We start from the raw sequence: 14390 nt of genomic DNA on the forward strand, positions 1-14390 counted from the left end.
ACTCCAATATTCTCACTTTTAATAGACTCCATGTAAATTTACTTTATTTTACAATTTTTTGAACTTATATCATCAAACAGCTCTCCATCCCCTTAATTATATATATTGGGAAATGAGGACACAATACGTATTTTAATATTATGTATAAATTTTTAACTTAATTTTTAAAAAATTGAATAAAAATATAATATTTAAACTTTTATTCATAAAATTAAAAATATATAAAAAACCATATCTTACAAAAATATTAAAATACATGCCGAAAATGGAAACAATTAGTATAAAACTAGCGGAGGGGAGTATAACTTTACTTTATTCATAGTCTATGCAAAAATTTAAAAAGGCCCGGAATACAGCCGAAGTTAAGGCTCCATTTATGACAAATCTCACTCATCTCGCCTGCAACAAACCTGTCACACTCCTTAACGGCTCTCTTTTTTCTTGAACTGCCATTGTTGCATGATTACATCACACTTAAACATATTACGTATTTGTATGTTTCTTTAACTTCTTAAAAGCAACTCCTTCACGTGTTCCCTCAGACTCTTTGAGACTCATTCTCACTACACTTTCAGTTAAAAAGGGCTAGTACTGAAATTCTGAGAATTTATTGTTAGACTTCATTTTCTTGGATTTTGAGAACATGGGTCGTCTTATTTTGTGGTTTGTTGTGTTGGGTTTTCTTGTGTTAGGTAGTTATGGATACCCCGAAGAGGATCTAGTGGTGAGTTTACCTGGTCAGCCTAGAGTTGGGTTTAAGCAGTATGCAGGGTATGTTGATGTGGATGCTAAGAATGGGAGGAGCTTGTTTTACTATTTTGTTGAAGCTGAAGCTGATCCTCATCTTAAGCCTCTTACTCTTTGGCTCAATGGAGGTGAGTTCAATGTCTTTTTGTAGTATAGATTTAAGGTTCCTATATGGGTATATATTTGCCATAGACAGTGACGGAACCAGAGGGGCTAGCATAGGCCTTTTAGTACATTTCTTATTTTTTGAATGATTTTTGTTTGAAATTATGTAAAGTTTTTGATAAGCCTATATATATTTGATTCAAGTTTAAACTCGTTGTCTAATTTTCATGATTAGTGATAGTAGTTAGGATTTCAGTTACTCAATTGTCTCTGAATTTGGCTTTGGACCATGAGTTCATTTAGTTCATCCTTGATTGTTGCTGTGAACTAGTTTGTAAATTTTGTTCACAGGCCCAGGTTGTTCCTCGATTGGTGGTGGTGCCTTCACAGAATTGGGTCCATTTTATCCTACAGGGGATGGGAGAGGCCTTCAAAGAAATTCAAAATCATGGAACAGGGGTATAATTTAGCCAATATATATCGAGAAACAAGACCCAGATTATTCAATTCCTAAGCTAATGTCCTCAGACTAGATAATGTTGATTTGCTTATATAGATTGTTTATGCTTGCTGTAGCATCAAATCTTCTGTTTGTTGAGTCTCCAGTCGGTGTAGGATGGTCGTACTCAAACAACACTGCAGATTATACTCGTGGGGATGCTGCTACTGGTAAGAAAACTATCAGCAAGCTAGTTTCTCTCATTTTATCAGTCTGATTGATGTTTCTTCGGTATATTAGCATGAGAAAAAATTTTGGTCACACTAACCATATATATAAGTATAATTGTGACAACTTTTAGTTGCTCGTTCGTGTGGCTCACTTAGAGGCACATATTTTTAACATTATTTGATTGACTTTTGCAGCCATGGATATGCACATGTTCATGATGAAATGGTTGGAGAAGTTTCCAGCTTTTAAAACCAGGGATTTATTTTTGACAGGAGAAAGTTATGCAGGTATGATCTCGAAAAGGGTACTCAAGTCATAGAATTTTTCATTGAATATAAGTAGCATTAGTTGCAATTTATGGAAGTAGATATTGACCATTTTAGCATTAATAGCTGGCTTCACCTGTATTTCCATGTTAACTCATATCAGAAATTCATGATATAATCTACTAGTTATTTTATGTTGGTATGATCTTGAAAAGGGTCAATTTATTGCACCTGTTCTTATTATTTTCTTTCATGCTTTAAAGGGGCAGATGGAGAAGTAACACTGTGTAACTTGTTTAATCAATAATATTGAACTGCCTATTAGTTTTCCATCTATTCCCCTTGCTAGAAGAACAGTCTCTGAGGATCTGAATGTATTAATTTACCAAGTTACAGTTGACTGTGTAAGAAGTTTGATCAATACATCTCACCCCCCATTGCAGGGCATTACATTCCACAGTTGGCTATTGCTCTTCTGGATCACAATGAACATTCAAAAGATTACAAGTTCAACATTAAAGGAGTGGCTGTAAGGAAAACACAAAACCCAAATATCTATGTTTATTGTTTCCTATTTAATACGACTTCCAACAATACTTCTGTAAAATAAGATTCCTTTGTTCCCTCCAATTTTTTGTCATATTTCTATCTTATAATTTGAAGTATGGCTTGCATTTCCCTAACATATATAATGTGCTATTGGTTAGATTGGCAATCCCCTCCTCAGATTAGATCGCGATGTACCATCGACATATGAATTCTTCTGGTCACATGGTATGATCTCAGATGAAGCTGGTCTCGCTATCATGAACGAGTGTGACTTTGATGATTATACCTTTGGCAGTCCGCATAACGTAACAGATGCATGCAACCATGCTATATCTGAAGCAAATGATATGATTAGTGATTATATAAACAATTATGATGTGATTCTTGATGTGTGTTACCCATCAATAGTACAGCAGGAGCTGAGACTAAGGAAACTGGTAAACCTCTCCTTCCCTCCATTCCCCACAATCCTTCGAATAATTCTTATCGGCAGGAATTTATTGATAGATTCTGACAATGGATTATGCTACTGCAGGCTACCAAAATTAGCATCGGTGTAGATGTCTGCATTACCTATGAAAGAAGCTTCTATTTCAACCTTCCTCAGGTTCAGAAAGCTCTTCATGCAAATCGGACCAGTTTACCATATCGCTGGTCTATGTGCAGCAAGTAAGTTCACTGGGACAGCATATACAATTAAAAAATTATGCAATTTGAGTGGTAAAAACATGTAAGATGCCCGCAGCAAATGCCTTCCATATTCTAACAATTGTTTGGGTGCTTTAAGAATCAACACATTGTGATTAACATTCTGGCTCTGAATCATATCAGCTAAGTTAACTTGTTTAAATTACATCAATACAGAATTATAAGAAATATGTTTTGTGGTCCTGCATTATAAAGCTGATAGTTCTGTTTTAAGCAAACGTCTTATTGGTATAATCAAGTGTTAAACTGGCACAAGGCTCAATATGTGTGTATCCATATTTTGTGTACAATTTTAACCTTTAAGCATGCGTAGCCCGAGCTATATTCGTTGTTGAGTTGTTTAAAATTTGCATGCATAGCCTGTAGGGCTCTGTTTATATATAATAAGATATTTACTTCGTCGAGATGTTATCCTGTGTAGTCGGCTGAACTACGACGACAAAGATGGCAACATTAACATTCTCCCATTGCTTAAAAGAATAATCGAAAACCACATTCCTGTTTGGATTTTTAGGTAAATTCTTAACTGCTTCAGTAAAAAAGGATCAAGGTTGTATATTTATATGAGTTTATTATTATTGATAACACCATGATTGGATTATTTGTAGTGGTGATCAGGATTCTGTTGTACCACTACTTGGCTCCCGGACACTGGTTCGTGAACTGGCTCACGACTTAAAGTTCAATATTACCGTGCCATATGGAGCTTGGTTTCACCAGAAACAGGTAAAGTTTGTTCAACTTCGTGTAGCTAAGCCTTTATTAAGAACTTGTTTAAATGGATTGCCTAGGATCTTTGTTTTGCCATATGGTATATCAGTCTCAGTTTTGAACACTAAATTAAGTGTGGAGGCACGGATTTGCAACTAAACCATCGTATCTGTTAAATTGTTTACTCTCTTCGTTGTGGTATAGGTGGGAGGCTGGGCAACTGAATACGGAAATATGTTAACCTTTGCAACAGTAAGAGGTGCAGCCCATATGGTACCCTATGCCCAACCATCACGAGCTCTGCATCTCTTCAGCTCTTTTGTAAGAGGCCGGAGACTGCCAAATAAGACACGTCCTTCAATTGATGACTAAACGCAAGCTGAGAAGATCAAGGCAGATAGCATTCTGGACTTAAACAACACAGTTGAGTTATCTATAGTGATAAAGGCAGTATAAATAGTGATGACAGGAAAAGAAAGAACAAAATAAAGAACCTTTGTAGTTCATGAAGTAGAACTAAGAGGTTGCACGCTTATCTGGTAAAATGTAGACCAATGCTTTCTTAATTTACAGATAATGTTATTATGAAAGAGGTTTAACATCTCCTTAAAAGGCAGTTAAGTGTCATTGTTATTTTTTGTATCAAACTTGGGAGAAAAAGGATATTCATCAATATACAGAGTGGAAGAAAATAATTCTGGTGAAGCATTTGAAGTAATTAAGATTGATAAATAGATGTCAAAAACTTGAATCCTGATAGATCAGCTGCTTCAGATAGTGCAAATTGCCAAGTTTTTATCTTTTGCTTCTCCATTGTCGATATGAATATCACCTTGCAAAAATATCTGCGAAACTTCCCCTCTGATAACGTAAATGCAAAGGATTCACATGATAGGATATAGGACACACAATGTTTCTGGCAATCAAGAATTTCCACAAGCTTGATGAAGCGTAGTTGTTTGAGAAAACAAGTATACAGATACAAATACTTGATCCGTGCATTGCTTTCCATAGCCGTGGTGATATTTCTTCACCTCTAGGTAATTCATCCTCGTCTGTCTGCAATGAGATGGCCTGTAAAGGGGTTGCGAGTATCCTTGCCTTTGAAACTCACAAAAACATGACAGTTCCAACCCTGACTAGTAGTAGATGTATGTGGTCAAGTAATACTGGAAACTTGATAGTGGTTACTTGAAGCTCCGAGGCAATGAGAGCCTCGGAGCTGACTACATGCATTAAGGAGTATGCTGCCAGAATGGGACAATAGATTAATCCAAGTTTGACATGCCTGATTAACTGCAACAACCGATCATCAATGTAATCATACAAATGATTGCTATAGTAGTATTGCCCAATGATTGCTGTACTGAATGGCTGGATGTGCAAGGAAGGAGTTTGGACTATTTCATGAGTTTGTGCCCCAATCATAAAAGAGGATCGCGATTTCATTGATTACATGTTATCGTTGTTTCCGGATTCTCACAATTTCATACATGGACATAGGGCCATAAAATGACCCACGTGATACCGGGTACTAAACTTTGCTCATATTTTCTGTGCTTATTGTCTAAACTTTGTTGTTAGAGAATTGAGCATAACTGGTAATCTGGTATCAACTATCGACCACCATATCCTCTTTCACCTTTAGACCCCTCCAATCCTGATGAAGAAGAACCTGCTGCTGTATCTTGTTAGAAAATTAGTGCGTAAAATATATTAATAACTAGCTTTATAGCCCGTGCGAGGCACGGGCATGTTCTAGCAACGCTTCTGGTTAAAATTTAGATACTAGTCTAACCATATTTTTTCCACAGTAACATTTGCCTACTTTGCTTCCGCAGAATTACAAAGAGCTCTAGGTACATATATAAATGCACACTAACTTATCCATCATCTTAAGAAGATCAAAAAGACTTAATAAGTAATACAAAACAAGATATAATGGTCTCATATCATAACCTAATGAACATCTACTTGTTTCTCTTCATTGGGCGAACCAAATTAGACAACTTACTGACCATCTTATCACCTTGCCCCAGACCTTGAAAGTTACACTTTTATGTTCGCCAAGGGAAAACTAAAAACCAAGCAAACATTGAATGCTTGGATTTCTCTGTACTAAATTACTCCTACAGTTGCTTCATGTTCTGCCAGTGCATTCTTCATCACCTCCTACAAATTTAATGTTTTACAACAAATGTTATACACCAGAAGCTCGTAGCAATAAAACTAAACATTTTGTAAGTGGCCCCTAGTAGTTGCAGAAGTGATGTGCAGTGTAATCTAGAATTATCATTTGTCAGTTTATCTGCAGTCACTAACAATCAGTTAATTTCGGCTTTAAATGTCATATTTTCAAGTGTCTATTTTCAATTCTTCACCCTCTGCTTCTGAGAATTTTTCTAAAAAAAATGATACCAGGATTTAATATGCAATAGGTTTTCTTATACTTCCTCTCTGCAAAGAATAAGTTCTACTCAAATCAACAATATAACTGCTTAAATTTCACAGTAGCCCAAAGACAGGGTGATCGTTCAGTGCTCCACCCAAAGACTAATAACTCTGTAATATATAGCACAAGTACGTACCAGATATCCAGCCCCTTAGCGCCCCATTTTGCTCATATTCAAATACAGGAAATTTTCTGCTGAGAATGGAGTCATCCAAGCAATAATCAAAGCAGTGCCCAAGACCACTGACCAAATGTTGATGTCTTAATTTTGATTTAATTTCTATATGGTTCATAAAGCTATGATTCTTGTGTTTTTATTTATTTTAAGGCACCTAATAGCAATCAGGGAACCATCCTTCAGCTTCCCTATATACATCTGCAATCATAAAGAAAGTTATTCATACCCCACAGACAGAACAAGGATAGTGTAAATGCACTATTACATTATCATTGTGCAGAGGCTTTATAGAAAAATCATCGTAAAGATAATAGTTTTTGCGAGTCCATTTCATACTTAAAAAACCCTACAATGCTTCTATATGACACTCAACATCACACGCACCTGACTGTAAGATCCTTCAAGGACAAAAGTTGATGTATCAAAATTATTAGTTGCATCCTCAATGTCTTTCAGTGAAAAGGCTTGATAAGCTGGAGCACCAAGTGCTCCTAGCTTCATTGCTTGAGTTATGTTCCCTGTAGGAATGACAGGTAAAGCATTAATTTTCCCATTCGAAGTTATGTCTCTTTAACTGACAAGGAGTTCTATTTCCGAAAGGAAGAAAAAAGAGAAACTACTGTTAAATTCATAGAATGGCTTTAAGTTACTGGTGAGCAACATTATGTATAGTGAGTAATAATGAGTGAAAGTATTAGTAAATGTAACGCTTACTTGCATCTTGAAGCATTTTTTAAGGTGTAGCCCGTTGATGCATTCTCTTGTGGTAATCTTGTCGGATGTGATTTTACCATCCTTTTTTATATACTCTTTTTATTGTTAAGAAGACTATAACACTCGACCATCAGATACAAGGATCCGAGCATCGACAATCTTCTTTATGTCACGCTATAATCTTCTGTGGAAATCCCTAAACATCATTGATCCTCCAGACAGCACTATATTCTGAGGAAAAAAATCAGATATATATGAGTTAAGAAGTCAAAAATGGCATAAATAGTGATAGTAGACCTTCAGCGCAGCCTCATATAAACATGTAAAGAAATTTGATTACAACATGTACAATCATGGAGAATATGTTTAAAAAACAATAGTTTATATCTATATTACTTTCCAGGAGCCTCTTGATGATTGTTTCTACATATACATACCCATACATGTAAAATCCTGAACCAGCCCCCCTCCCTGATCTGCAAATAAATTGTTCATTAGCCTGACTTAATACTGATCAATATGAACAGACATGAATTACAGAAATAATGTGTCTTCTAACTCGCTTAACAGGTGATGAGGGATGACCGCACTTTCTTTTATCTGGTAAGTGGTCATACGCTCACTTTTGATTGGAATTAACAAAACGTTTTAACCACAATCCAGCTGGCATATAAATTACCCCCATATCTGGTATATATAGACCTCTGGATATTCACAGAATTTGAAGAACCTGCAGCTCTGCTGGCTTAGCTTATCTGGTTCCTGATACTCACACTCTTTAGATGTTGGCGAGCCATACACTCAATTTGTCCATTGTCAGTGTATTCCCTTGCTGACCAAAACAATCTAAGTTTTCTCAGCGATCTAAATTAGTAAAATATATGGATACTTTTCTCTTTTACAAAACTGCATTTTTTATTCACTTGAAAAGCAACTTTAGGTTTCCATGTGGTCTAATCATTCAAATTAGTTTATGTCAAGAAACAACTAAATCATGAAAACTATAGATACTACCTAAAATATAAAACCCAAAAACACATTTTCCATGAGAAAATACTGGAGTTTTTGGAACTGACGCACACTACAGGGCTTAACTTTGATGTGAAGTTGATTTTTTATTTTTTTTGGTGGCTACACATTTATATGATCAAGGAAACTTTACTGGTGATTCTTTTAGGTAGTGCCTGCTAATTGGAAATCCAATGCTCCGCATTTTAAATTCTGCAAGCAGTGTCTCACAAACATATACAGGGCAAGTGAATAATTTTTACTTTTGAGCCATATGCAAGAGCGTGCAAGTCTGGCAGCATATCTTAAACTTGATCAATTATCTGCCTATCATGTGGCTTTGAAGTTTCAAGTTGTTATGTTGGTAATGACTAGTCTAAACACCTAATTATCATCTTGTTAACTTGCCTGCTGCGGCATGCTTTCCCACAATACGGGGAGCAAACTAAAAAAACACCATGTGGGCTGCTTCCCACTAATAATTATATTAGAAAAAGGCAAGTAACTGGCTAGCGCAAAATTGCTTTCCTGATTTTGAAAATGCTAAGATCAAGCCTGTCATATTCCTGTTTTGGCAAGTCGATAAATATGTGTAAAACTTGCAGGATGAAATGATGAAACCCAAACCAGGAAGAACTACGGCACATAACGAGAGGACGAAGCTCGCGTAAGCCAATACCAGCCAGAACTTTATAACCGGCAGCAGAGCAAGCATAGCACGTTGAAAGATAATCTTTATACACTGTAAGAACACGCTGGCGCTGCACACAGGATCTGAGGCATGTCCGTAGGAATTCCCGCACGAAAACTGATGAGGGGCAAGAATGTAATCTGACACTGTTAAAAGAGGGGTAACAATGTAGCAGCATTATATATAATATATTATATATATAATAACTAGCGTAAAAGCCCGTACAAGGCACGGGTCTCTATTTCAAACTCGAGATTTCCATGATATTAAAAACTTTACAAGTCTGCTATGAAAATGTGGTTGACAAATTGTTGAAATGTATATAGTCGATCTAATTTTTTCTAGTAAGAATAGATCAACATTAAGCTTTTTTAATGAAAGTGAACTGATCTTGTAAAAAAAACTTTTGACCTTACAAAGACATGTTATTAATGCAAGTTCTTTGCCAAAAACATTTTAAACTTGTTCTCCAAAACAAGCTTCTAAGATGCAGAATATTCATACTGAGAATTTACATAAAGTCTTATGAGATTTTCGAGGTCTAGACATAGTAAACTACTAATACAAAAATGTTTAAAGCTAATCTTTCTCTATACTAAAACATCATCAGGTGCGTTGTTCCAAGGCTCCAACTTTTCAGCCTGTGCCAATTAACTTAGTAAACCTAAGCGATTATAGAGATTAAGCGTATTGGCTAGAATACAACCTCTATCAAAACATCTAGAAAATTAAATAAACGGCATATCTCCTCAGCAGATTCATCCTCAATCTTTCGCACAATAGCCAATAGCAGAACAGGTTTCTTTTATCCCAATGGTCTCAACTGCAAGTAGTGTGCAGCATTAACCAACTTGTAGAGGCTTAATGTGCTCGTCAAAACTCTTGCGCTTCTATCAAAAAAACAAAAAGATGTTAATTATAAAATACGTTGTATTACACTAAGGTTAATTTCAGGATAATGCAACTGAATAATAAAATACAATATAATGCAAATACAATTTAGATGGAAGAGAAACATATAACAAGTGCAAGTAAAAAGTTTAGAACGTGGTTAGCATTAAAAAGAAAAAACTGTGTGTTGCTAACTTCTTTCTACGATGAGATTTGAGCATGTTAGAATGATGAGATTGAAATCTAGTTCATATATGTAAAGTAGAATTGAGGAAGGAATCAGTATCATGTATAAATCTCCACATTGGTATTAATATTTTTATTTATTCTACACCCTTTTCCTCCCAATTGAATTCCTTGCAACAGAATACAAGATAATATACACTTGGTTCCTTATTTCTCAGACAATGGTTTTGAATCAGCCTGTAATTTATATAAAGCCTTTTTATTCATTTTAAGCAATTTGTAGATTAAATTCTAATGTTTAATTAATGTCTCTTCAAGTGGCAATATTTATAAACATACACATAGGGCTTAATATGAGACCTGGCAAACAGTTCGTGTCGTGTACTTTCGTGTTTTCGTGTACTTGAACCCAAACCCGAACCCAAACTGTTTCGGTTTCGTGTACCAGTTCTGGAACACGTACACGAACCGAATTATTTCGTGTCAACACGAACCGTACACGTAAGTACACGAAAAATTTCGTGTACCTTCCGTGTACCACGAACAGTCCGGATGAAATGTACACGAAATACACATTTGTACACGAAAGTACACGAATTTCACAATAAATCTATTATTTTTACGATTTTTCTGTGACAAACAATAGATTAGACATATAATAAATGCATAAGATAACAGAAATGAAATAACATAACTGAAATTGATTAAACAATATATATAAATAAGTATAATATATTTTTTAATTTATATTTATTTATTTATTTCGTGTACTTTCGTGTCGTTCGTGTACTTATATTAAAAACCGAACCCGACACTAATAGTAACATTTATTTTTCGTGTTCGTGTACCGAATATTGAAAACCAAACCCAAACTTTTCGTGTCGTGTTCGTGTCGTGTTTTCGTGTCGTGTACCGAATTGCCAGCATCATGCTGACAACAAGCAAAAGTAAAGATAAGTCTAACCTTGTTAGAGCTTGTGGGTAGTCTATGAAACTCAAAGAGTTATGTTTAACTCTGGAAGGCAGAGAAATGGGGTGGTATCCACCCCCTTTCATTTCATGAGCTATGTGCGGGCATAACATCGCAATTCCTTGTTCTACGTCTTGTACAGTACCATTCAAAGTTTAAATCTATATGTAAGACTTCATAGTCTAAATTGCAGAACAAAATAAAAAAACACGTAAAATCAAAAAATCATAAACTTAAACAACAAATAAATCATAAATAAAACAAGCAGACCTGTAAAACCGAAACGCAAACTAAGCTCAAACCAAGTACAATTTACGAAACCCGAAAACACAAGAGGTAATTACAATTTACACGCGCATTGATATAGATATATGCACATAAATAAACCCCATCAACTAATAATCACCGAAAATGAAGTTAAACATCAATGTAAAAACCCTTGATTACAATCAAATCAGAAACCCCAAATCCATCAAAATCAGACCCCATGAGTGAATTATAATTAATACACATAAACACATATACATTCGATGAATCAAAAACAGCTGACATGAAGACCTGAACTATTAGAAATGAGAACCAGCAAGATAAAAACACACACACACCAGTACAAACAAACACCATGAATTACAACAACGATACACACAGCTATACATTCAAGAGGGGAGTGAGAGTGCTTACTAAGTGGGGAATAATTTAGAGCAATGGAGATAAAAGAAAAGTGAGAATGGGATTTTAATTGAAGAAGAGAAGTTTATGAATCAGCTGTTTTTGTCGTTGCTGCTCTCTATTTCTTGAATTTCATTTCCTTTTATTGTATCATTTTTCTCTTTTTATTCTTTATATTATTTTGGATAATCCTTCCTAATCCCTGTTAACAATCTTACAACAAAAAACATGTACAGAGATCATATACCAGCAAGCACCATTGAGAAACCACAGATTTGAATTATCCAGTTCTTAGCCGTCTGTCGAAGTGTACTTTGACTTTGCCGCTGCCGATATCTACACTATGCTTACCACGCCCAGGAGGTCGTGCATGACAAGGAGAACTGAGCCAATAGCCATAGATTTGTGGATTTCCTCAGAAAGTGCGATCAATATTACATAACAATTAAATTTCAGAACACCTTCAATGTTGAAAATTTTCTAATATGACAACTCCTTCAGGATGCTGTTCATGTCTAGTTTGACACATTTACAAAACCAAACTTAAGTTACCTATGTGATGAAAAGCCCAAGAAATTCTTTCCTTGAGAAATACCCCAGCTAGGTTAGTCTAAGAAACATTTCTGCAATATACAAATAGATTAGATTAATCAAAGAACATTACTGTTAATTCATTACAAAAAATTTGCACTTACAGATTTGTAAGACTGAGACAGTTCACTAAAGACATCACATCTCCTGTTAAATTGTTGTTTTCAAGTCTCAGGAGAATATTTTGAATCAGAAATCAATAGCAGCACAACAGAGCAGTATTCAAAACAAGGTTATAAATAACTTTAAAATATATTTTATCTTAATTTTATCTGTGCGTGTGTGTTAATTAATTGATTAATTACTATTATCAATTAATTTTATCTGTGTAAAATAATTGATGAAAGAATTTTATAAATGAGGGGTCATAAGAAAGTGATAAGCGCAATTAACTTTAATAATTACTGTATAGACATTTAAATTAATGATATTTAACACTTAAACATAAAAGATGGATAAAATAATGATGTTTTGTAACTACATATTAAATAGGCATAATCAAAAATAATCAGCAATAGCGAGTAAATGTATGTTTGTCGGTAACAACACAGGCACAAACCATGTACCTCCGTTTCTCCAGGGAAAAATAGGTTGTCCTGCATATAACTCAGCAAGAATACAACCCAGAACTCCACATATCTAGCAGTGCCATAAGAATTGGCACCAAGCAAGAGCTCAGGTGGGCGGTAACAAAGGGCATCATTCATGATTTGTAAGTGGGCGAAATTGCTCTAGATCGCAATAGTTTGCCAAACCAAAGTCTGCTATCTTTTATTGTCCATTGTGGTCTAGCAAAAGGTTGGAACCTTTAACATCCCGATGCAATATGCCCTGACCATGACAATAGTGACAGCCACATAACAGTTGCTTCATGTAACATTTGATCTGCAAAAACTTTAAGTTTGTTATACATATAAAGATGATCTTACACTCACATCTCAATGATACACAATCTGAAATAAACCTATAATAAGGCACAACCTTACGCTAAATTTGTACAATATAAGAAATGAAAATTGAGGTATGTCTATACAGTATTACTGAACACACTGCCATAGACACACAAGTATAATGCATGTATACTTAATCACACACACTCTGGCATAGGCTATTGCACAAACTTTGAAACAGTACCTGAGGCTCTGTGAACTTTAGACCAGGCCGGGAAGCAAGTCCTGCAAGATCGTGTTCCATATACTCAAGAACAAGGAAGAAATATCGTGTTCTGATGGCTTAGCCTACTCAAGATGTTGATCTCCCTTGCCATGAAGCGGATATTTCCAGCCTCTAGATAGTTAAATTTTATTTTCTTCAAGGCGACAATCTTCCTTTGCTCTATATCCCCGGTAGACTGTGTTGTATTCCCCTTCACCAATCTGCGAAGGAAAATAAAGTTGATCAAACAAGATGTTTAGTCAGTTACTCAAAAAAATCAAAATATATCATCTGAATACAAATTTGTGGACAACATAATCATCCATAATGACAGCAAAGCATCACTAATCATAAGGAGACCAGTAGATGCTGTACCAGAGTTTTTTAATCTAATTTATCTTGGATAGCTCTTACAACAATTCATCTCATGCACACATGCCTCGACTAAAATTATAACTCGACAGGGTATCCATTAGGCTACAATACTAAGAATTATGTAATAATAAACTTGCCATTACTCTAAAATGCAATAATAAAAAACACGCAAGGAAAAGGAGTATACTTTCTCTGTAAAGTGAAAAGAATGCTCTTTTCTAGGCACCCATCCCCTGAAAGCTCCACCATCATCTCGAACCATCCATGAAGGCCACCCTGCCGCAACCAGCTCAGCTTCACCGCCTCTTAGAACTCCTCCAGAGCCCGGATGGAGCCCGCAAAAAGCGCGCTGAGCTGCAACTTCAGGTTGGCTAACAAGATTACTTTAGGAGTGTTTGGTTTTGTTTACTATGCAGAACTAAGAGGATAGGTTAGTGCCTATGCATTTGAATTCTAATATATTGTGCCCGGAACTGGGAAAAAGAATCTATATTTAATCACAAAACATATACCCTAGTATAAAAAGAGGAGTCTCTGTAATTAGTTGGTTTATATCGGTGTTTATGATCCTTAGAGTGATGAAAACATGAATAGAAGGAAAAAGATATACCTGCCGATCTTGAAGCATTTCAGCGTTCCATTTAGGAGAGGACACCAATACTAAATGCAAATTTTTGTGGGAGCGCTTTTCCGACCGGTTGGTAACGCCTGGTATGACTGTGCGACTCGGTGACTGTATATATGCTCCAGAGCT

General features: G+C 35.5%; 2 protein-coding genes and 1 long non-coding RNA gene across 12 annotated transcripts; 1 reads left to right on the forward strand and 2 right to left on the reverse strand.

Moving 5' to 3' along the window:
• Positions 1–329: 329 nt before the first annotated feature.
• Positions 330–4372, forward strand: LOC108211364 (serine carboxypeptidase-like 42). Its single transcript, XM_017382949.2, has 10 exons — positions 330–875; positions 1204–1311; positions 1429–1521; positions 1717–1809; positions 2232–2317; positions 2496–2774; positions 2873–3006; positions 3467–3559; positions 3654–3771; positions 3961–4372. Exons 1-10 carry the CDS (start codon positions 644–646, stop codon positions 4126–4128), a joined length of 1404 nt encoding a protein of 467 aa, XP_017238438.1. The 5' UTR covers positions 330–643; the 3' UTR covers positions 4129–4372.
• Positions 4373–4505: 133 nt separating this feature from the next.
• LOC108199636 (probable inactive leucine-rich repeat receptor-like protein kinase At3g03770) lies at positions 4506–8840 on the reverse strand. Of its 4 annotated transcripts, none has more exons than XR_010291330.1 (5): positions 8712–8840; positions 7101–7331; positions 6771–6904; positions 6345–6584; positions 4506–5928 (listed from the first exon to the last, which is right to left on the reverse strand). XR_010291330.1 is itself a non-coding variant. In XM_064092117.1 (4 exons), exons 2-4 carry the CDS (start codon positions 7114–7116, stop codon positions 6498–6500), a joined length of 237 nt encoding a protein of 78 aa, XP_063948187.1. In that variant the 5' UTR covers positions 7117–7331; positions 8712–8840; the 3' UTR covers positions 6251–6497. The 4 variants fall into 4 exon arrangements, 1 of the variants encoding a protein (XP_063948187.1); XR_010291329.1 differs by lacking the exon at positions 4506–5928 and adding an exon at positions 6193–6213; XR_010291331.1 differs by lacking the exons at positions 4506–5928; positions 8712–8840 and adding exons at positions 6193–6213; positions 7538–8007.
• Positions 8841–9162: 322 nt separating this feature from the next.
• Positions 9163–14370, reverse strand: LOC108199962 (uncharacterized). 7 transcript variants are annotated; one of them, XR_010291335.1, is made up of 5 exons: positions 13824–14237; positions 13241–13482; positions 12673–12991; positions 12211–12253; positions 9163–12138 (listed from the first exon to the last, which is right to left on the reverse strand). It is a non-coding gene; the product is annotated as an uncharacterized LOC108199962 (long non-coding RNA). The 7 variants fall into 7 exon arrangements; XR_010291334.1 differs by lacking the exon at positions 12211–12253 and adding an exon at positions 14247–14370 and having other exon boundaries at positions 9167–12138; positions 13824–13990; XR_010291333.1 differs by lacking the exon at positions 12211–12253 and adding an exon at positions 14247–14358 and having other exon boundaries at positions 9167–12138; positions 13824–13996.
• Between the last annotated feature and the right edge of the window lie 20 nt (positions 14371–14390).

The sequence above is a fragment of the Daucus carota genome, chromosome 1, assembly GCF_001625215.2.
Source record: "Daucus carota subsp. sativus chromosome 1, DH1 v3.0, whole genome shotgun sequence".
Taxonomy (NCBI): Eukaryota; Viridiplantae; Streptophyta; class Magnoliopsida; order Apiales; family Apiaceae; genus Daucus; species Daucus carota.